At 33.3% G+C, this 23,976-nt stretch overlaps 2 protein-coding genes across 2 annotated transcripts; one reads left to right on the top strand and one right to left on the bottom strand.

Moving 5' to 3' along the window:
• Positions 1-2,231: 2,231 nt before the first annotated feature.
• slv (sugar transporter SWEET1) lies at positions 2,232-6,560 on the bottom strand. Its single transcript, XM_088259534.1, has 5 exons — positions 6,352-6,560; positions 6,196-6,273; positions 5,489-5,715; positions 4,411-4,586; positions 2,232-3,851 (listed from the first exon to the last, which is right to left on the bottom strand). Exons 1-5 carry the CDS (start codon positions 6,432-6,434, stop codon positions 3,735-3,737), a joined length of 681 nt encoding a protein of 226 aa, XP_088115660.1. The 5' UTR covers positions 6,435-6,560; the 3' UTR covers positions 2,232-3,734.
• A 132-nt stretch (positions 6,561-6,692) lies between these two features.
• Hira (histone cell cycle regulator-like protein) lies at positions 6,693-22,624 on the top strand. The gene is made up of 19 exons (XM_088259533.1): positions 6,693-6,858; positions 7,018-7,191; positions 7,997-8,173; positions 9,535-9,692; positions 9,845-9,953; positions 10,656-10,816; positions 11,516-11,705; positions 11,845-11,939; positions 12,018-12,184; positions 12,910-13,104; positions 13,824-14,015; positions 14,629-14,842; positions 15,345-15,447; positions 16,350-16,628; positions 18,082-18,178; positions 19,007-19,183; positions 20,364-20,488; positions 21,372-21,463; positions 22,334-22,624. The coding sequence occupies exons 1-19, from the start codon at positions 6,822-6,824 to the stop codon at positions 22,466-22,468; spliced, it is 2,877 nt and encodes a 958-aa protein (XP_088115659.1). The 5' UTR covers positions 6,693-6,821; the 3' UTR covers positions 22,469-22,624.
• Positions 22,625-23,976: the final 1,352 nt, after the last annotated feature.

Raw genomic sequence — 23,976 nt, 5'->3', positions numbered from 1 at the left:
CTCTACTTAGTCCAAAAATGCAAAAAAACCTACTACAAAAAAAATCCCTTACTGTGTTTTAAATTTGGACAGCCATACAAGGATTGCTATACACAAATGTACACTTATTGTGATACTAAACTAATGAATATTAATATCAATTGTAATTTTGTATGGCCACAAAACAAATACATATATGTAAAATATATTACTACATTAGTTTTACATAGATGTTATGTATTTTATATGAAAAAAATCAACTGAAATTTCTTCATCGAAACTAATAAAAAATTATGCTTCTGTTTTTATATGTTTTATTTAATTTTACAATATACCCCATATAGTCTGGCTCCACTATAGTCCTGTTTTTCTTTCTTTCAAATACTCAAATATGTATATAAAAAGTTTTCTTGGAAAAAAAAAAATATTTTGTTACAATTTTCCGTTATTATGCAAACAAAACAAAGATGAGGGCATTGTCAAAGTTTGAAGTTGCCATCACAAGGCGAAACAACTGTCACAAATAAATAAAAAAAAGTTGATTAAAAAATTTCATTTCGACCTAAATTAATAATAATTGACTCCATTTTATTCTAAAAATAGTTCGTAAAAACAATTGAGTATGTATAATATTAGGAGTTATGGAATTGTACGAAATTAATGCTAATTTATATTTTTTTTTAAGTTGAGTAATAACTATGTAATCATGACACCTTTTGCAAATGCGATAATAGTAAAAAAATGTCCAATTAATAATATTGAAATTCTTTATTATTTAACAATAATTTACATTTCATAACTTGGTCTTCCCAATACCCAAGTGAAAATACTGTATTTATTATCATGTATAATAATTAATGTCAAATCCAAAAAATAAAAAATAAATAAAAGAGGAAAACATTATTTCACATAAGTTGCTATTTTTAATAAAAAAATTCAGCAAAAATTTAAATTTAAATAAATAATTTCACTACTGAAATTACCCTTTTTTGCAGTCAAGCTAAAATCGAAATAAATACATGATAAAGAGTGTATATTTTTGTGAATATATACGGTGTTTAAACAATATTTTCTGGCACTAATGGGGTGAAAAAATGTAAAGAGATTTCAAATTATATCACAATATTGCTTTCAGTTTTGGAATATTTAACAAATATACACCAAATCCAAAGGCTAAATTAATTAAATCAGCAAAACTACATACTTTTTTTTTTACAATAATTTAATGTAAGTTTTGAGTGCATCCAAATATTTCTTCACAAATTTTGCTACATTTACAAACTATTTATTTCAAGATTTTATTAATATCTCAATATTTATATTTATATATAAAAAAAATGTTGAGATGGGAATCTGGATGTCTTAACAGGACTTATAACCTATAATTGGCTGGTTTATGAGATCACATTCGCCGTTATACCCATGATTGAAAAGCACATTATAAAAATTTTGAAAAGTTTTGTATATTTTGTGACAACACACAATGTTTTCCAGAAGAAACTTCATAGGCAACATTTACAAAAATTAGTAAGTTAGCAGAAACCTTCATTACTGAATGTGAGATTTTTTCCAATCTATTTTACATACTAGGAAATGCCTGAAAATAACATTTTAAATATAAATAGATATAAATTATTTTGTTACAATTAATTTTTCCATTATAAAGATATTTAAAACATATATATCAGCTCTATGCCAAAGTCGTGAAGGTGAAAAAATATTGCTTTTAGATGTTGAGGTTTGAAGTTTAAAAATGTATCTAAACCTATTTACATTTTTACTGAAACAGCTTCATATTGTACTTAAATATTGTATCTATAAAAATGTTTAGTTGAATGAAGATATACAACATTTTAAGTTATAGACAGTACATATAATGAAAAAGAAAACTTTACTTTGGTCATTTTATGAGGAGAGTAATACGTATTATATGGCAAGACAAAGCGAAATGTAAGTGCAGCATAGGGAGAAGACCTATGGTATATACTTGGTTAAAAACTTGACAGAGTGGTTCCACTATACTACCTAGTCGTTGTTTAGAGCAACAGCAGACAAAGTAAAAATTGACATGATGATAGCCAACCCTCACAGTGGACCCAACGTGAAGTGGCACAATAACAAGAAGAACAACATAGCTATATTTATCACATTGTTGTTCAAAAGTGGTATATGCAGATTACAAACTTTGGTATTAGCATGATAATTTATCATTGACTAAGAGCATAATTCTGTTTTTCTTTCTAATTCAGTTCTTGATGATGTTTTATAGGTTATTTAACTGTTCCGGCAAGAAATGGTACGACACATAACAAAATAATCTAGAAAAATACATACTACCATGGTTTTGCAGATCTTTAAAAAAATTATTGGAAATCTTTCATAATACTTTTTAAAGCTCTCTTCTAAGTATATTAAAATTATATCATGATATTCGTTAAATCAGTATAACTAAGTGGCACAATATTGTATCGTAAAATTCTTGATTAGTACATATATTATATTAAATAATAATTACATTTAAATAAAGCAAATAGCATAATAAATACAAACACAATACATTTGTAGGAATGTACTTGAAATAATAATTTAGGCAAAGATACTATCAAATAAGCAATATTGTGACTTTTACTTGTCTATAACGAGTCATTCTTATTTGGGCTTAATTTGGCACAAATATTAACCCATTAATGCTTTCCGTACTCAACAGAACACCAGAGTCTTATATATCCTCTCTAAGACTTTACATTGGTATTAATATGGGTACAGGTCGAAATGTAAAATAATTAAAGAAATTAATAATTTTCTTATGTATTCATAATATCGAGTTAAATAGGTTGTTTATATGAGATTCTGTTGCTATTTTTTAACAAAATTTAGAATGACTAAAAACAAAGTTGTCTGGAATTCTAGGAACAAAATATTTATTATCTGCATAACGACATTAACAAGATTGTGCGCAAACTTCTAAACAACCGATTTGAAAAATTCAAATAAGCAACAATTATTAAAATATTTACATACAAATAATGACTAATAAAATTATTAAATTCCTTTAAGTCACTGGCAAAAAGTACGACTGGCCACAATTTTACCACTTTTATTAGTAGGTACTTCAAAAACACAGCTTTTTAATTCTATATACATACCTAATTTAAAAGACAAACAACCTTTTATAGTTCTATTATTGCAAAAAATCACGATTTAAAATTATTACATAAAGGTTAGCACGGGTCAAAAATGCAAATGACCTTTTATTAATTTTATGAAAATTGGAATGCATTTGCTTCGAAGTTATTTTGTTGTGAAATTCAAAGTGCGATATATCTTTTTTGTTTAAATAATAAGAATAATAATAATCTACTAGCAAGCATTAAAAAAATCATTAATTGATTCGGCAGTCACTGTGTGGTAATATCTTTTCATTTTCAAATTTAGCTTTACTTGGTAAATACCACAATTTCTAAAAATTTATTGTGACACGTGTTTCAATGAATTCCACATCATTTTTAAATACAATATGTGAAGCTTAGTCTAAAATTTAGAGTTATGCCCTTGGGATGATGAAGGATGAATAGGGGGTAGGCTTTAGTCATTTTCGTCTTGTTAATAATGGGTTTATTATTATTTATATTTGTATAAATTTCTATTGTTTCCAAATATGGAAATTTAAACTTTTCGCATTTGCTAGTAGATTATTATTATCCTTATTATTTTAACAAGTATTGGTTTATTTATTAAAATATATTTATTTGCATTTAAATAACTTGTCTTAGTTTATTGTATTGAGGAAGAGTAGATGAGTTCCCACTGGGAAATAATAGGAATAATGAAAGTTGAAATGCGGCCAGGATTGCGCCTATGGCATTAGGAACCTGAAATAAAATAAGAGATTAAAAAATCAGTTTAATATGTTGATTATACACTAAAGGTTTTCTGATACATTCCGGATCTGATATAGAAGCTCTAGGCTTCTTGTAAGACCCACACTTACAAAGAAAAATTTGAAAAACTGCATTGTGAAAACATTTTTTTTAAAGGAAAAATTCACAAAGCCTCTATTTCTTACTTCTTATGTAAAAATGTATATTTGTGTTTTTTAATTTTATTAATAACACATTTCGGACGGGTGTTTTTTTACCCCTGCGGACCGCTGGCGACGGGATTTGATAATTGTTTACGTATAGTTTTGACCTTAACAAAGAGCTTGGTACATAATATTCATATAAAAACATTTAATAATTCTTTCTTTTCTGACTTTGAAATTAGGCCAGCGCAGAAGGTAAAAACACGCTACCTGTACTCAAGCATCAATTGACCATTTGGTCACTCAGTATTTCCACCTATTTGGGTGGTAATACCTTTAAGCCCCGATAAACTGCTTTTTAAGCAGTTTTTCATGGGGTTCTTATCCGAATGTTATAAATAATTTACCTGCATGAATGCGTCTTCTATAATCAATCCGTAGAGGAACCACAGCGACGATACAAAGAAGGAGGTGACAATGATGGGGAACGGTAAAGTTTCCGTACTACGAACTCTGATTACATGGAATAGCATCGTCAAAGGTGATGCGATGAATATCAAGGTGACTATGCAGCTTACAAAACCTGCAAAACACAAAATAATTCAATAAATGAAGAAGAATATGTAAGTCTAGGTATTGACAGGGCTTTTGACCTGTCACAGGCTAGTTTAAGCGATCAATTTATCCATGTGTTACATTCACCAATTCTACCTTGATAGACAACCACACTACTGATATTTCAGAACTGTTTATCCTTCAATCGGCACAATCATTCACACGCTACTTCTCAGCACCATCTTTAGTTGAGTTAAGTAACTTTTTTTTTAATTAGCAATGACCATTATGAAATGTTTTTATTATAACTAGTTTAAGAAATCAGCCATATTCATTTTGAACCAAGCAGGGTTCAAATTGGAGACTCCACCTAACCACCACACTGTGCAAGAGACATTTTACACATGAAAAAACAGTATTAACTTAAATTGATATTAGTAATGTTAGTAAATAACCACTCACCGACTACTTCTGTCTACCGGTTTCGAGACGTACCCGTCTCTTCGTCAGGACATACACTACAATTTAACAATCATGCGAACAACACTACACCACACCCACTTAGTACTATTCACATACACTATCACTACACATGCAAAACATGCAGAGCGAGTTGTTAGTCCCACCATGCTTTTGGGAAACTTTTCCCAAAAGCATGGTGGGACTAACAACTCGCTCTGCATGTGTAGTGATAGTGTATGTGAATAGTACTAAGTGGGTGTGGTGTAGTGTTGTTCGCATGATTGTTAAATTGTAGTGTATGTCCTGACGAAGAGACGGGTACGTCTCGAAACCGGTAGACAGAAGTAGTCGGTGAGTGGTTATTTACTAACATTACTAATATCAATTAAAATGTTTGACCACAAAGTAAATGCTTTGAATATAAATAAGTATTAACTTATTTCACTTTATATATCTGCATCCTCTCACCTGTTAAATGAAGTGCGGAGACAGGATTGTTTTCTGTTTCTATGTAAACAAGAAACAAAAAAAGCAGCGTACAAATTCCCACAAATTGTAACAGAACAGGTGATTTGTTTGAAACGTAGTAGAAATAAATACAGCAATATATAAAGAAGAGGATTGCACCGAGTGTATTAGTCAGGGACACATTATTGTCAAATTTTAACAACCCGTACTTCAGCCAGAGATTGCACCTGTAAGAAGACAAAAACCACTTAAAAGGATAACAACTAGACGTGGGTCGTTCTTACACGATTGGATCTTAACGATCCGTTTATACGAACTGATGTACTGACTGGACCCTAATTTTACCAGTATTTTTGCCTAGAATTAAAATTCAGGAATTACATTTAACTATAGAAACTTTAAACACAAAGAGTAAACTCACTCACAAGTAGAAATAGACTAGAAAAGTTGTTGCATCGATCTGGTGCAGTGTCCCACCACTCATGTGAATACGAGTCAAAGAAAATAAAGCACAAAGTTTCGTAATATTCAATACAAATTATTTGTTTGACGATAAAACTCAAAACTAACTTCAGTCGTATAACGAATTATGCACAGATAGTGAAGTTCTATTGTATTTCATACTACGAAATAAATAACACTGCCTGTTTTTAATTATTTTACTCTGGTAGGAAAGAATGCATGATCATAAATAATAAAGAACTTACGAAAAAAAACCGCAAACGAAAGAAAACCCAGACGTATCGCCAGTTGATCGGGCTTTAATATATCTCAAACAGATTATCCTGAAATAAGAACATAGTAGTCAAAGGCGTTATAATGTGAATATATGTTTTCGAGGACACAAAATAAGTCATATTTACGATCCGGATAAAAACTGCAAAACTGTAACTATTATTGCGACATTGGCAATTTCATTTTTCCAATATTGTAAATAAGTAAACATTTTGGTATAAACTTTGTTTACGAATGTTTACTATAAATATTTATCAAAAGCCGGTGTTCCTTTCCGGACGATTCTAGATACGTGTTATATTTTCATATTTTGACAGTTGTTTTGTGACGATGGACACTGACAGAATTTTTTTGTGCAATGTATATAATATTATATTATATAGCCAATTCCCATTTATAGTACTTACCTATTTCAAATGCGTCAAAAATGTTTACCACAGAAAACGTCAAAATATAAAAATAATGCTCTATTGACGCGAGATTTGACGCTTGACATTTTATTTTGCGGCAATCGAAGATAATTCTGCAAATATATTTTCTCAATTTCATGATTAAAGTGAATAAATGATACAGTTAAATAGCAAACAGTTTATTAAAAATGAAATTGTTAAAACCGGCTTGGGTCTCTCACGATGGTAAGTGGTTCTATGATTTGTTTTATTTAAGTTTACTTTACCTTTTTCGGAATACGTATTCAATCCTATTTTATTTTTCATACAGATTTTTTCGCATATTTTAATATAAATTATTGATTTGATTACTATTTATAGATCTTAAACTTTGTTTTTTCTCAGAAAAACCGATATTCTCCGTGGACATCCACCCATCAGGGGGTAGGTTTGCCACCGGTGGTCAGGGAGGTGACTCCGGGAGGGTGGTGGTATGGAACCTGAATGCCGTGCTACAGGAATCTTCCGAACTGGACCCATCAGTACCTAAGATGCTTTGTCAAATGGATAATCATTTAGGTAAATAATATAACATTAAATATTTGATGTGTTAAAATCAGAAAGATTTATGAATCTAAGTAATTTATTTATTGTTGTCACAGTTCTTTAATCTTCCGAGGGTATTTCTATACTAGATTATAATTGAAAAATGTTTCTTCAATTATTATTTGTAATTATACAACAGTTTTTAAAATTCAGATAAAGATAATGTAATCTATATATACCGCTTCAAGTAACAGTCTATTGTCATATTAAATAAATATTAGACTGAAAAATCACTAATATTTATTTTGATCCTCTTGGGAATCGAACCCGGGACCTCCAGCACGGTAACCTAGCTCGCTAACCACTACACTGTAAAGGCGGAGCCTGGATTTAATATGACCCTGGACTGGTTCCTGAAGCGGAAGGCTGATCACCTTTCGTTTGTGTATTTAATGATCAAGATAACACTGCTTCTATATAATGCAGTGCCCTATGCACCATCGGATGCAGATCAGGGTTAGACGAAGAAGATATAAACCACATACCTAGATGTTGGATGGGATTAATGGAAATCTCAACATTTTTGGTGTTGTATTATATTGTATTTGTGTCATTGCGAAGAACACCATAACAAAAGAAAAGTAATACATCAGTCACCATGCATGGGCAAATTTTAAACATCACTAGTTTTTTTTTTTGGGAATGGTTTTTATTTTATTTATTGATATTTATCCGAGGACGCCAATGTGGCGTATGCGGTTGATAACGCATGGCTAAAATAAGACATCAACACGTAAAACGTGTTAAAGTGTTAATATATTTAGTTTACTATTTGTAGCTTGCGTTAACTGTGTTCGCTGGAGTCCTGGCGGGCAGTACCTTGCGTCAGGCGGAGACGACAAGTTGGTGATGATATGGAAGATGTCGGGCTCTGGTGGTTCCGCCGTGTTCGGGGGGAATGGGAAACTCAATGCGGAGACCTGGAGGTGTGTTGCCACCCTCAGAGGACATGCCGGTGAGTTTCCTTAATGATTCAACTTAAATATTAGACTGAATGCAGTCGAAATGCCATCTCTCAGAAGAATGTGCGACAAAACGATGTATGATAGATCTTCGAATAGTGAAATAAGGAAGGAATGCAAAGCTGAGATAAGCATTATCGATAAAATTAAGAAAAGTTTGGACATGTAGAACGAATGAGTGAGGAAAGAACGGTAAAACAAATTTATGAGGCGAATTTAATTGGAAAAAGGAGCAGAGGAAGACCGAGAAAAACATGGCACGATCAGGTATGCCAAATACTTGAAAGTGGTCAGGTTAGGAGTCGTAATAATCGGCGGGTATGTATGAGGAGATGCATGAACGTGGAAGAGGCGAATAATGTGTGCAAAGACAGAGTGGTGTGGCGTTCTATTCTCTCTGCCTACCCCTGTGGCGTGATGGTTAGTTAGTTAGTTAGTTTTTAAACTTAAATATGTACATTTGACATCGGTTAGTATGATACTGAATAAGATGGTCTGACGACATTGTCACGGTGGGAGGTAAAAACTGGCTGCAAGCAGCAACCAACCGGAGGAAATGGAAAGAAGGGGAAGAGACCTATATCCACCAGTGGAGGTCAGAGGACTCATAAAGAAGAAGAAGAAGAAGTATTATACTGTTTTTCTGAATAAATGTTTGCTAACTATGTAATACAATAAAAAAAAACTTTATTTTATTTATTGTAACTGCAGACAGTTAGTAGAATTCCATATTGAATAATTGGGTAATATATCCAAAATTAAACACGGTTATTGGATTGAATTCTTCTTTTATTTACATATATGTGTGAGTGCTTGATAATGTCTTAATAAGACGAAACGCGTCACATATCATATATGTAAATAAAAATAGAATTCGATCCAATAACAACAAAATCTCTTAATAATTAGGCTGGTACTGTTCTAAACGAGACTCCATTTTATAAAATAAAAATACCAAAAATATTTTTATGAATAACTTCAGTTTAAGAGAAAAAAAAAACTTTAGATTTGCTAGTACAAAAAAGTAGAAAAAGAAGGAGTAGTACAATTTATTTATTGGTTTTGTACTTGTGTACACATTTGTACTGTTAATGTAAAAATTTGTATATTGGAAATTTTTCCCCTGAAGAAAAACGATAATTAAATCTGTTGATTTTCCCATCGAAATCCACTTTGATTTACAGTTACCAAAAAAAAAATTATGTGGATAGTATTGTGTGAAGAATATTCTTTGAGTACTTTAAAGTTAGTGGTTAAAAAGCATGTGTTTGGTATCATTTACTCGGGGATGATCGAGAGCGTACAGGCAAAATAAAATATGAAAATTGGCAGTGTGTTATTTTTGATATTTCAGGAGATGTGCTAGACCTGGCGTGGTCTCCATTGGATAAATGGCTAGCCAGCTGCAGCGTAGACAACTCTGTGATTGTATGGAATGCGGAAAAGTTTCCGGAAATGGTGTGCGTACTCAACGGCCACTCAGGGCTCGTGAAGGGAGTCGCTTGGGACCCTGTAAGTACTAGTATAAAACTTCAACCCGTCTCTCTGTTCCTTTAGCCTACTCCACCTTGTTAAGTAGAGTGAAATAAATACAGTGAAGTATTACAAATACTACAAAAATGTAATCGATGAAATGTGGTAATTTTGTATTTTTTTTTTGTTAGGTTGGAAAATATTTAGCATCACAATCAGATGATAAGTCTTTAAGAATTTGGAAAACTGCGGATTGGACGCAAGAAGCTGTTGTCACAGAACCATTTGAGGAGTGTGGAGGTAATGCGGTTTGAATCTTAAACTATTAAAGTAAGATTTAAGTAATTCAGTAAAATCTCATTGACTCAAACAAAAATGTTTAAGATTTAAAAAAAATTAACAAAAATTTTAAAACTATTTAAAAAGTTCTAGTTCCTCCAGCAATTTTTGATGTAGGACTTCCCTCATTTTTATATCCGTTTGTTTTTTTAATCTTAATTTTATTTAATGCATCGCTTTAATGATAGTCCGCAAATAAAAATTTTCAACAATCGACAACATACTGACCTAGAAAGGAGACACGAAAAATATTTTGTACGGTGAAAAATTAGATTGATCAAAATCCAAGAAAAATATCATAACATAACATAACAAAATCATAAAAGCCTAAAATTAAAAAAAAAACAAGCACTTTTCTTTTTAAATACATATTCAATAATATTCATTAAAAAAATTGTTTTCAATTTCTGCTATTATTATTTTGTATGTATGTACGAACTTCTTTCAAAACAGTGCCGCATTCGCATAAACCTGTAGTGTATGAATTTTTTAATGTGAAATTAACCGAACCAAATAATAAAAGTATTTTTTGTATTTTACTTCCTGAAATTTCGAATTAACGAGCTTTTCCTTTACATACATTTAATTAATGTGATTCATAATTCATTTCAGTATTATCTCAAATAGATTAGGCCATTTGGTAAATGATGATTGGTGTTGCAGGTACTACCCACGTTCTGAGACTATCTTGGTCGCCCGACGGCCAGTATGTGGTGAGCGCCCACGCCATGAATGGCGGCGGCCCGACCGCGCAGATCGTGGAGAGAGACGGCTGGAGGTGTGACAAGGACTTCGTGGGCCATCGCAAAGCCGTGACATGTGTTGTAAGTTTTAAAAAAAAGGAATAACCCGCAAACCCTTTACTTTAGAGGATTGTCTGCAGGTAGGACAGTAAGGATAGGGAAGATAAATGTGAAAAATACATCACAAACACCCAGACCAATTTAAGATAAATTTTTCTTGAATTTATTTTGCAATTGGCGAGAATCGATACCGCAATGCCAGGTTTATAGTCGAGCATCTACCCAACTATGCCACTGCGCCTATTATTTTATTTTTATAATTATCTTACCTTACCTGTTAACAAACTAATACTAGTGAGCGGGTTTTTTCCAAAATATTATCATTCCCTAAATTACTTACCTAAAAGGTAATAATAGGCCATTCTGTAAATATGCAGACTTTGATATTTCCATTTTAATGACTTTTTAGTCTATCTTGAAACATCAATAAAAACGTTTAAATATTTTTAATTAATTTACATTCCAAAATTACTAAAATATATAGTTTTACAACTGAGCAACATTAAAATGTAATCTTCACATTAGTTTGAAAATGCTATAACAAGGCGAAATCAATGTCACAAATTTACAATAAAATACAATTTAGTAGATTCTAAAAATCAGTGTTTGATTTTAATATTTATTACATAAATTAAAGTGGAGTTCTAAATATTAAACGCCAAATCTATAAATGACTTTAAAATGGTTTTATGTTAGAGTGTGTTTGTTTTTAAATTCCAGCGCTTCAACTCCAACATCCTGGCGCGATGTCTGGAGGGCGGAGGGCGCGGGGCACAGTACTACTGCTGCGCGGCCATCGGCTCCCGAGACCGCTCGCTCAGCGTCTGGTGCACGGCGCTCAAGCGACCCCTGGTTGTCATCCACGAACTGTTCACCGACAGCGTACTGGACCTCTCCTGGAGCAAAGATGGTAATTTTCTGACATGATTTTCAATTCCAACTCCCGAAAACTAGTCCAAATAAAATAGTGAATTCAAAAAGTATGTTTGGTGTATATACCTGCAAAATCATCTAGTTTTCACTTTTTTTTATCAATATCCTTTTTTCAGGTTTAAATCTTCTGGCCTGCAGTTGGGACGGATCAGTAGCTTGTATCCAGTTTTCCAAAAAAGAAATCGGCCTTCCTCTATCTACACAAGAAAAGGTTTTTATTTTTGCAAAATATTTTGTGACATTCTTAAAATATTAATTGAATTGATTGATTGTAACCTTCATTTTACAGAATGTTCTATATGAAAGAAGATATGGCAAGTCATTAGCGTCCGTATCAGATCCTGATTTGTCTTCTGCCAATTTATTAGTGGAGAGTCCGGAAATACTCAAAGTAAGAGAGGAATTGGAAAAGAAGGAAATATCAAAAGCAACCATTTTGACTGAAAGTAAACCCAAGTTAGTGTCCTAATGTTATACATATTGTACATTAATTTAATCTTTCATTAGTTTCTTTAATTGTTATTATACCATCTTGTAACTTGCAAAGATGAACATTATTATTGATTTAGCATTAACTTTGTGAAATAACATGATGATTTCAATATTTAAAAAAAACACTTGCATAAGAGTGTTACCAACCCTAATGTATGGAAGTGAAGCATGGAGTCGGCAAGAGAAGGATGAAAGTATGCAAAAGCATAAGAATGCAGTCAAAATGCGATCTCCCAGGTAAATGTATGGCACAACAATGTATGATAGATATTTGAATGGTGAAAAATAAGGAAAGAATGCAAGGCTGAGATAAGCATTATCGATAAAATTAAGAAACACATGTTTAGATGGATTGGACATGTGAAACAACCGAAATAAATGAGGAAAGAACTGAAATAAGTTTATGAGATTAATGTAGTTGGAAATAGGAGCAGAGGAAGACTGAAGAAAACTTGGCAAGATCAAGTATATCAAATACTTGAAAGCGGTTTGGTCAGGAGTCAGAATAATTGGCGGCAATATATGAAGAGATGCATGCATGTGGAAGAGGCGAAAAATGTTTGCAAAGATGGTGGTGTGTTATTCTATTATCTTTGCCTACCCTTTCAGGAAGCACCATGATGGTTAGTTAGGTGGTTTGAATAAATTATGTAATTAAAATTTATATGTGTTTGATTGATATTTTTTAGATCCGTGTCTAGTAATGGCACTGTGGACGAGAAGTCCGCCATAGTTGTTAACACGACTCTCAATACATCTACAAATTCTTCATCGATGATTTCTCCCGTCCGACCGATCAACAGGCAAATAGAGACCAGAACCTCGGATGGCAAGAGGAGAATCACGCCCATGTTTATTCCGCTCAACCATCCTACTGATCACCAGTAAGTTTGCAGTGTATCACTCGCATTCAAAACCTTAAAATAACTTTAATATTAGTGTATGACCATTTACCGACTCTTTTAAATCTCCCGGTCACATAACATACTCATCTTTCTATCAGAAACTGTTCACTGACGCCATAATATCAAATCTATTAATGGCTATTTGTATTAAAACGTTGTTTGCGGGAAACGCTTAAAGCGTATTTAAAGCTTAAAAGCTTACATACTGTTTGTAGAGAGCGGGAGTCGCTTATAAGCATTCTATTTGCTTACTTTTGGCAGTGCGAGGGACCCCAAAAAACCTTGTACAGGTCAGAATTGGGTTTGCAGTTACTTGTGATTAGGTTACTTATGATTAGTATACTAATTAGGGTCGGAATTGATGAAAAAACCACCCTACAACAATGTGTTAAAAATTCAAAATGGAATTGTTCAATATAAACCTCTTTATTTTATCTGGAGGCAAGATAAAATAAAAGCAAGAAATTAAGACAAAATAAATAATGTATTTAAAGAACTGAATAGATATTGAGTCAAAATGTACCCAAATAATTTCAACCAAACGATTTGTGATTCAATTGATCCACAGTATAAATGCCCAAATACAACTCAAACCACAACCATTAAAAACAGCAATGACCCTGTCAATATGAATAATGTATTTGCGGCGTCTCCGAGAGTATCATTTGCTAATGTTTTTTGATTTTCTTATTTTTCAGCGAAAGTTTCACAAATGCCACGAATACCGAGGGTTGCTTCAGCAGCTCGTCTCAAGCCAAGAGTAAGATAATAGTAGAGAAGCGAGATGATATTATAACTGCACCAAATGTCAGTAATCACGCCAGCGTGCTCACTCCCGCCACCCAGGGACCGAGCTCGTTCATAGGCGTTACCAATCCTCCCGCAGATAAGCAAGTTACATATTTTATTTATTTATTAAACACATTTTTTGCCAAGTGTTTTAATGTAATGCAATCACAGTGACCGAATACCGATATGTATAGAACTTATAATACAAGTGTACTTGAATTTAATGTACAAATGTGAGTTATCTGTATCCTTTCAATTACATTAATAATTGAATTATAAATTTAAATCAAAACAATATTTAGCTCTTTAATGCCTTATTCCTTCAAATAATATTATTTTTCTGTTGAGTGCAATTTATGTATGACAGATCTCTGGGTGTATATATTATAATTAAATTTTGTATTATAGTTCATAGGATAATATATAGTAGTATGGAAAATATTAACCGCACTTGAGACAAAATTTTCTGAAAATGGTTATATAAATATTAAATATTATTATTTAAATATTATTATTACCAAGAATTTGTAATTTTGTGTATGATGAAATCATCATATACATAATTACAAATTATGTATATGATGATTGAAAAATCAATAAATAAATATAGAAGTCCTGATGGCTAATGGACATTAAAGGCCAAAAAGAAAGATACTTTAGACATTTCTTAGGTGCACTAATCTCTCATATTTATTTTTCTCTTTCATTTTTCAGTCAACTCGATAGCCGGTTAAAGCGAAGAGGCGATGTACTCCCTGGGCCGAAAGTAGACGAAGTAACTAAGAAACACAAACTTAATACAATTAAACCGATAGAGAACACGTCTGTAAAGGCCCTTCCCTTGCACCACGATGGGGAGAGATTAGCCAAACCAACTCTGGGGACTGCGGGGCCCATTGTCAGGCATGCCGGGAAATACAGAGTTCAGGTAAGCAAACCTAAAAAAAAAAAAAAACAAAAAAACAAATGTATAAAGAGATGAAATGGATATCCGGTTACTATCTGGTATTTGGTATTTTATAGTACACTTAACAAACTGACAGGCACCTTGGCATAGTTGGGTAGAGAAGCTCGACTGGGTTACTAACGTCCCGGGTTTTAATTCCCACCGATTGCAAATTTAATGCAAGAAAGATTTATTTTCAATTGGTCTGGGTGTTTGCGATGTATTTTTCACATTTACCTTCCCTATTCTTACTATCCTACCTGCAGACAAGCCTCCAAAAGTAGAGGCTTTGTGGAAATGGAATGTCATCACAAATATATTTATTTCTTATAAACATGCATTAAAAATATAATACTTTTGATGAATGCACACATCTTGCGCTGAATATCTGGTTCCCGATATCTAGCCAAATCACTTATCCGTTTCATCTCACATAATTCATGTTTCTGTACTAAACATTAAGTGATTTTCTCCCTTTTTGCAGGTTTTAAATAATGCATGTAACACTCCGCACGGAAAACTATCTAGAATACAACTGTTACCAGGAAATTCTGCCTCCAACGATCCAATATGGGAAACCTTCCTAGGTAATGTAAATAAAAATGTACTTAATTTGATCAACCAGTCCCTTAGTGAGTTTAAACTAATAAACTTGTATTATGACTCAATTTTCTGTGATTGGTTCTTGAAATTTCAGAGAAAAACTGCGTAAAATTTATGCATACATATATGATTTGATTTAATATAAGTTAAAAGTACTAGCTAAAAGTAATAATTTTAATGTTTATTAATTCATAAGTAATTATGAAGTGTAACAATGTTAATGCAGACACCATTAGAAGATTTCATTCTTCCTTCCTTTGGTCATGTCGCAACGCCAGCTCGGCTGTCCAAACTCAAAACACAGTAAGGGACATTTTTTTGTAGTAGGTTTTATTTGCATTTTTGGACTAAGTAGATCCTACTTAGTCCAAAAATGCAAAAAAAACATACTACAAAAAAAATGTCCCTTACTGTGTTTTAAGTTTGGACAGCCGAGCTATGGCGACTACTTGCGATGTATTTTTTTTCTCAGACCCTGCTTTGCGTCATTACTGAATTAAGACTCATTTTCGCTGTGCGTCGTTTTTTTTTTGAATTGCGTTGTTTTTTTTAATTATTATTCAGAGAATCATTTTTAAATTTTCCAAAGGGTTATTTCCCGTTTTGTAAATTTAAAATTTGGTGAATCTTTGTGAACGTATCTACGGCGCAAAGTGAGGTCTTAGTGTACTTACCAGAACTAACATTACAAAATTGATACATTTAACTTCAACTATAGTCAATAAAAACAACATTTAGAATATTCACATTTTTCCCATTTTTAAATCACATTTTCATATGGTGAACAAAATACATGCACATAAATAAAAGCACCGTAAGGGAAAGGATAAAGGCATTAGCCGTTTTAAAATAAAATACAATAAATCAAAATGATGTATCCGTTCAGGTTCCCCGTGCAACAGCATAGCGTGCGACGCGACGTGGATCTGCGTGGGGTGCGAGGACGCCACACTGCACACGCTGGACACGGCGAGCGGGCGGCGCGAGGTGGGCGCGCTGGCGCTGGGCGCCCCGGCGGCGCGCCTGGCGCTCGTGGCGTGCCCGCGCGGCCAGGCCACGCACCTGTGCGCCATCACCACCGCGGCCGCGCTCACCGTCTGGAACATGGCCGAGCGGCGCTGCGTCTTGCCGCCCGTGTCCCTCCGATACCTTATGCAGAATGGGGGTAAGCCTAATAGTATATTGTATTTATTTACACTAATATTGCTTTAGTATCCATCTCCGTAATGTAATGCTCAGCACGCTCGGCTACCATCCGGGTCCCGGGTTCGATTCCCAGAGGGGGGTCAAATAAATATAAGTGATTTTTTCACACTCATATTTATTCAATATTACCCTGAAGTGGAGGGCTGATCACCCTCGCTTCATGTGTTCCACAATCAAGATAATACTGCGTTTATATGATGCAGTGCCCTATGCACCATCGGGTGCGGATAAGGGTTGGAGAAGTATTAGTATGTAAAACTGACACTTAAAAGTGTATTTTACATTCTGCTGGTTGAGAGCTTGTGACACTTATAATTACGGTGGGGGTTGATGAAAAACCGCCCGACAACAATGTGTGAAGAGAGACGGCGATGTAGTAGGACAGACCACAGGTTTACCAAACTAGATTTTTCTAAAAAGTAACAGTATGTAAACACACTTTGTACAAGAAAGTTATTAATCTATTACAAAAGCGAAATGGGCCCAAAATGAAAAAAATATGCAACTAAGAAACCTGGTTTTTCATTCTATATCCAGAAGTACCTAACAGAAATATCCTTCTTCGTTCCATGTTCGCTCCCTAGGTGGAGCATATGGCCAACACGAGACGTCTCCAAGTCACTCTGTTACGCGCCATCTCCTTGGCTTCCTCCCAGGTCAGTCCGGCGTCTCGAAGTTCCGCTGAATAAAGTCGGTGAATGGTCGTCAGCGGCCTTCCGGGGCGCCGGAATCCTCGGGGTTGGAAGAAGAGACATGAGGGGTTGATGCTCTCAGGTGGCATTCTATGGACATGTCCCAACCATGTCCACCTACTCCTCTTCATAAATTCCAGTATGATGGGCTGTTGAGTTCTTCTCCTCACATCGTCATTTCTGACGAAGTCATACCACTTTATACCCAGTATTCGCCTCAGGCACCTATTTTCAAAACTTGCTAATTTTTTGCTTTGAGCTTTGGTGAGGTGCCACGACTCACATCACAGAAATATTGCCCTATAAATAATGTTGGCTTCATACAGTCTATGTCAGATGGTGTCAGCAGTCGTGTGTTAGTAATTTTATAGTAGAGGTATCTGACTGCTTAACTGTCTAACCAGAAAACCTAGATTCGAATTCTGGAGTGAGCAGTATTTTTTTCATATAATGTGACAAGTTCATTTATCACACAGATTTTTTTCTTCTTCAATATGGCTTTCTGACATGATGTTTATTAATACTCTTTTATAATTCGTCAAGACTGCCATAACAAAAAAATGTGCCATTATTTTATGTAGCAATACCGTGCACATGTATTGATAATTTTAGCCGCCATAAGCCGGCAGCATTGTCAAACTTTAATTGGAAAACTGTGACTGAAATCTCTAAAATCTTCAATGTCATTTTTTAGCACCACAAAATCTGTTTTTATTTCAGTGACAGTTTCAAGTTGCAATTTGGCAGATGACGGCAGTCCAATGATCTCACTAACCAATGGAAAAGGTTACATTTACTGCAGAAAGATGTGCACATGGTATACAAATATTTTTATTATTCTCTCTTAAATATTAAGTTTGAAATTTCGTCCGACTTAAATAACAAATACAACAATGTCCAAATATTAAATTTTCATGACATATACAATATTATCATTTGTTTGTATAACATATGATATATGTTTTATGTATGGAAGGCATCTATGTCTCTTTCTAGTGCATTATTGCGGATAGTGCGAGTTTGGGATATAATTGTAATAATACCAAAATGTAATACATACTAAACAATTTCAACAAATCTTCAAATATTTGGGACATTTCAATAAACTCCCCAAAGAAATTAAAAAAATAGAAGATTAAAATTAATCAATGCTCATTACATATAAATCTTGAAAAAAAATATAAAAAAAGACTACTATAGGTACCATTAATTATATAAAACATTAAGCCTTGAGTGTCAGTCCCTCTCCAAGCACAAGAGCTCAGTCTCTTTTTTGGAGAGGCACAGCGAATCTATAACCATAAGTTTGCCAAATGTATAAATGTTTACAAATTGTATTATGTTGTACTTAAAAATGTAACTATATTAAATAAATAAAAAAAAAATAAATATCACATAGATTTTTTTGCCTCAAATTAATTTCCAGTGTTCCTACATCAGTGCTCCAGTTATTTCTCTAGGTCATTATTAACACCTAATTTTCATCAATATAAAGACTAGTCCATGGATGAAATACTTCTATGTTGTGAACATTTCTATCAGTTCTACCATAGACTGTTTACATATCACTCAATTTTATTTATGCATATCCATGCTGTAAAATAAGGCTAAAAAATAAAGTTTTTACTATTGTTTTGTTTTCTAGGGTGCTGGCTTGCGATGGAACAGATCCGCTCTGGCGATGCGCTCGCGGCGGGTTGGGGAGGGGCAGCGGGGGGTCCATGCCGCTGTCGGGCGCAGCGACCACCCCCGCGGGCCCCCTGGCCGCGCTCCAGCAGGCTACCTTCAGGGGCAGGCCCCCCCACTCTCACTTCCAACAGGGGTAGGTGTTAAACCAGCTTTGACTATACTTAATCTCCATATGCAAAATTATTATTATTGACGATTATTTGTGTTAACAACTGATGACACTAACCAAGAGATAATAATCATTAAAAATATTGTAGCCAACAAGGATTTAAAAAATAAATAAAGACATTATATTAAATAATAACAATAATTTAGTTCAATGTACAATATAATATCTACCCTCTGATTATATATGCTATAACAGCTCTATATATGGCATCAAACGTTTTGATCAATATCACTAGCCTGTTTTTGGTTGGTTGGAAGATATTGATTTTTATCAATAAGCCCGCCAATGTACTTGATTCTTTTCTATACATGAAATTTAAATAAATAATAGTAGGCTTAAAGTACATTAACCGGATCCACGCGGCTCGCATAACCGTATGTGTTTTTACAAGACATGCCCCATACGCGGCTGACATAAGCGTTTGTGTTTTCACTTTGCTCCAAGTTTCGAACCTCAATTCAACTTGGAGGGATTTTTTCATGGTGTGGAACTTTGGATAAAATAATACGTCAATCCTCGGCCTTATGACATCTGTTGAAATATCTGACTAATAATTTGTAACATCACAAGGATAAATAAAACAACAGATCCCTGATTTTTCTTGCGGTCGGTAATTAGTCCGCGCCATAATCATGCCCTATATCTGTCTCACTCTCGACGCTACGCATCGCCAGTGGGTAAGAGTGACACACGATGCGTGCTTTGATTTATTTATGTTACGATCTAATTTGTTTATATTACGAAATATTTCAAGAATAATGTGACACACGTGTATTATAGAGTACCAAAAAGGCACAATGAATCCCATTGAATGTTTTTGTTTAGGAAAATAAATTGTTTCATAACTAAATACATGATAAAAGTAATAATTTAAAAAACGGCAAAATACAGCCGCGCACGAGCGTCTCTTAGGAACAAAGTTAACGCGTTTAAAAGGTTAATCAAAGTTAATTAAAGAAGTAAAAATAATGGCAAAATTAAGGTTTTACATTACAAATAATAAGGTAGACAGATTGAATAATAGATAAAACGTAATCTAAAAAATATTATAAATAGATATTAACCAATCATTGTGCCACGGATATGATGATTGGTCATACAAAATAAAATGAAATGAGTGTTTAATTAGGGGTTTTTTTTTCAGAAATTTTCACGCAGGAGCTATTCAGAGTTATTTAGAAGGACAACTGGCAAATAGTAAACTCATCAATTCCCCCTCAGAGTATAAACATTGGCTAATGGCGCTGACTTCACATTTAATGCAACAAGGTATCATACATTTTTTCACATATACACATACCATTATTTTTTGGAAATTGCATGTCCGCTTCTTATTAGGAACTAAATATTTTGTTTTCACTTCTTCTTCTTCTTCAAACCCTTATCTGCACCCCAATGGTGCATAGGACACTGCATCATATAAACGCAGTGTTATCTCGCTCGAACACACGAAGAAAAGGTGATCAGCCTTCCTTGTTTTCACTACCTAAATTTAATATTATTTTTTGACATCTCATCAAAGATGAAGAAGAATATGGAAGTCTGGGCATTTACAGGGCTGACGACCGTCATAGGCTGGTTTAAGTGATCACATTACACATGTGTAACATTCACCAATTCTACCCATTATTGACAACTAAATTACATTACTCAAATTCTTGGAAATTATATATATATATATATATATATATATATATATATATATATATATATATATATATATATATATATATATATATATATATATGATCCAATTTCGAAACATTGTTCTTGAATCACTAGGACTTCACTAGAGACATCTATTGGTGAGATGAAAAGAAGCTTTTTTATTGAGCAGAAACTCTTTTATTAGTATGTGAGGTCCGAATTCTGGATTATAATTACATACATGAGAAACGCAAGAGAATATCATTTTCATTTTTATTATTTTAGCTTATAATTTGACCAGTTAATTTATTTACAACATTTTGAGTGTGTCCAAATATTTGGACACACTCAAAATGTTGTACCTAAATTTAATGTATATCCTGTGCGGATTATTTTGGACGCCAGTCAGATTTACAATAAACATAGCACTGTATCAAGAAAATTTCAATATAGTTCATTCTTTATTTTGTTGTTGGCAAAAATAGTAAAATTTTTCATTTTTCAGGTCCTGAATCTCGGTTAAGGAATATTTTAGATGATCTCATGGGACCTAGTCATTGTACGTCAATATCTAAATCATGGGAATCCACATTAATGGTAAGTTGTATACCGATAAGTCAAGCCGAAATAATTAATAATATGAAATATGACACGTATCAACAAAGATTTTTTTTACTAGGGTTTCCCTATACAAAATTAAACAAAAAAATTATAAACAATGCTTAAATACAATAAAATAAATAATTTATTTGTACCAAGCTCAAAGATCTAATAAGGAAAACATTACGATGAAAATCATACCAAAAGTCTATTACTGACACCAGAAAATACATTCATATGACCATTTAGAGCCATCGATTCCTTAGAGTTCTTGCGACCAATGACACACAAAGAAACAAGGTCGAAACTCTTTAGCTTATCATGATTCAGACGCATGGTTGAAGATATTTTTACCAGTATAAGTGCAGTGCCTTTAAGCCAAAGAAGTGTCGGTAAAGTAATCTGATCTCTTTTGTAGTTTTGAGTAAATTAAAGTTGTTATGTATATTTAAACCATCACTCGTAATTAATTACTGTTTACAAAGATAAAAAAATCCATTCAGATAAATAAAATAAATATATTATCTGTGAGATGAAAATGTTTCAATTATCATGAACATCTTTCACCAGAAAAAATTACCTAGAGAAATGTATTTTCACAGAAAACTTCTAAGGCTATGTTTATAAACATTTTGACTGTAAAAACTTTGGTTTGATACTATGCGATCGCTGCTGCCACTACGCAAAAGTGGAAAAAACAACCTTTAAAATTTATGTTGTATCTCGTTAACGCATCTTACGAATGTTTTGGATTGTAGAGCATACTGACAGTCCATAATTGGTATAGCATTCTGACGATCCCAGGTGATGCTTTCACACTTGTTGTTTACAATATTAGATGCAAAATAATATGTTTCTTTCTTACAGGGATTTGATAAACACACCTTATTGGATGACGCATTAGCAATAGTCAGTAAGCACTTGCGGTGGCAGAGGCTCTTCATTGAATACTCGGAACAAGCAGCACTTATCAAAGAAAAATTGGCAACTGCAAATAAATGATTATGATAATTAAAATGCTGTAATAAATTTAGCTGGTTACTGTGATTCTGTGCCAATTTTTATAACCTTTCTATATACGCATGGAATAATTATTTATAATTAATGAAATGCAGAACATGAGCAATAAAATGTAATTTCCCCATATGTTTACAATTATTTTGTGTTTAAAAAGCCTTCAAATACACACCAATCTAAAAATCAAGACGTTGATCGGAGATATAATATTATACTTGATTGGATCCAAAAATTAAGACTCATCCTAGGAATGTCAATCCCACCGGATCGAGGAATTGCAGTGAGTCCTGCTCAGAAATTATGTGATTTAGAATATGCGGACGGTGCAGTTCTAATAGAAACATTGAATATTATGTACCTACAAATTAACCACATACATTAACAAATAGAGCCGCTAATAATTTAGCAATGTTACCAATATTAAATAAGTCCATCGTTTCTGTGACGTCACTCATTACCAACTTACGAAAACAACCGGCTGTTATAAACACAAAACGAGTCTAAAACAATCCCTTAAAGGTTGAGTATGTTAAATTAGATATTGCTCCCGTCTGACAATGATCCATTGTATAAAGTCATGCCGGTAATAAGATACCTGGTTTTTTTGCCTACAATATTTCACTCAAGAATTACAATTGAAATTATAGTAGCTTTGAACATAAAGAGTAAACTCACTCAATTTGGGAATAGTCTTAAAAGCTTATGTTGAAGCTTAAGTAAGAACATGAGAAGCAATGTTGCATAACCCGTATCTAGAAATTAGTCACTTAGACGTGAGGTACTAGGTTGTATGGAGAGAAAAAATTGTCCGATTTCTATCTCGCACTAAAAGGAAAAGGTGCCAAATGATGTTTTTACCACACATACATAGTTTGATGAACATCGTATTTCATATTTTGCCATTGGATCGACTTTAATATATTTTTTTGTGACAGCACTACATTGTAGAACTTTTGAAGTATGTTGCAGTGTAGTCTAGATACACATGCCATATTTGAGTAAGTGGTACTTAATAACTGTGTGCACGTACCTTGCTCTAATGAGAATGCTCTAAAATCCACAGCCATTCGATTTTCAGGCGTGCTACTTACAGTACGGGTGGATGGAAGTGGGGGTGTTTTGAGCATGTGTAAATAGGTTTGCTTATTATGAGCATACTACATAGTTTCAAACATGTTCGTAATAGGGTTTCGTGCACGACTTCGCTCCAAAATGTCTGGCTGGGGAGATGAGAAAACATTAAATTTGTAAGTTTATATTGGAACAATGAATGCCTATGGAATACGCGATCCTCCTATATAAAAACAATATTACAAGAAACAATGAATATCAAGATTTGATAACCAACATGAACGATCTAACTATGACAGAAAATTATAAAAACAAAAATTATAAAATGAAAAAACTGAATTTATTTTTTAGTTTATAACCCAAATCGCCCTATTCCTCTTTTCAATTTTTTCTTATTTTCATGTTTTTAGACGCATTGCAAA

This window comes from Brachycentrus maculatus, unplaced genomic scaffold (genome assembly GCF_059751285.1).
Source record: "Brachycentrus maculatus isolate JH-2025_06_01 unplaced genomic scaffold, ASM5975128v1 h1tg000118l, whole genome shotgun sequence".
Taxonomy (NCBI): Eukaryota; Metazoa; Arthropoda; class Insecta; order Trichoptera; family Brachycentridae; genus Brachycentrus; species Brachycentrus maculatus.
Note: the sequence above shows the minus strand (reverse complement) of the source record. Positions and strands in the feature narration are given on the sequence as shown.

Bases quoted from the DNA above. Each gene is read 5' to 3' on its own strand.
- Hira (XM_088259533.1), top strand. From the start codon at position 6,822: ATGAAATTGTTAAAACCGGCTTGGGTCTCTCACGATG. The intron at 9,954-10,655 runs GTAATGCGGTTT...TTGGTGTTGCAG, and splicing joins ACCATTTGAGGAGTGTGGAG to GTACTACCCACGTTCTGAGA. The intron at 13,105-13,823 runs GTAAGTTTGCAG...CTTATTTTTCAG, and splicing joins AACCATCCTACTGATCACCA to CGAAAGTTTCACAAATGCCA.
- slv (XM_088259534.1), bottom strand. From the start codon at position 6,434: ATGTTTACTTATTTACAATATTGGAAAAATGAAATTGCCAATGTCGCA. The intron at 6,274-6,351 runs GTAAATATGACT...TTCTTATTTCAG, and splicing joins TTGCAGTTTTTATCCGGATC to GATAATCTGTTTGAGATATA. The intron at 5,716-6,195 runs GTAAGTTCTTTA...GTCTTCTTACAG, and splicing joins TTCGTTTGCGGTTTTTTTTC to GTGCAATCTCTGGCTGAAGT.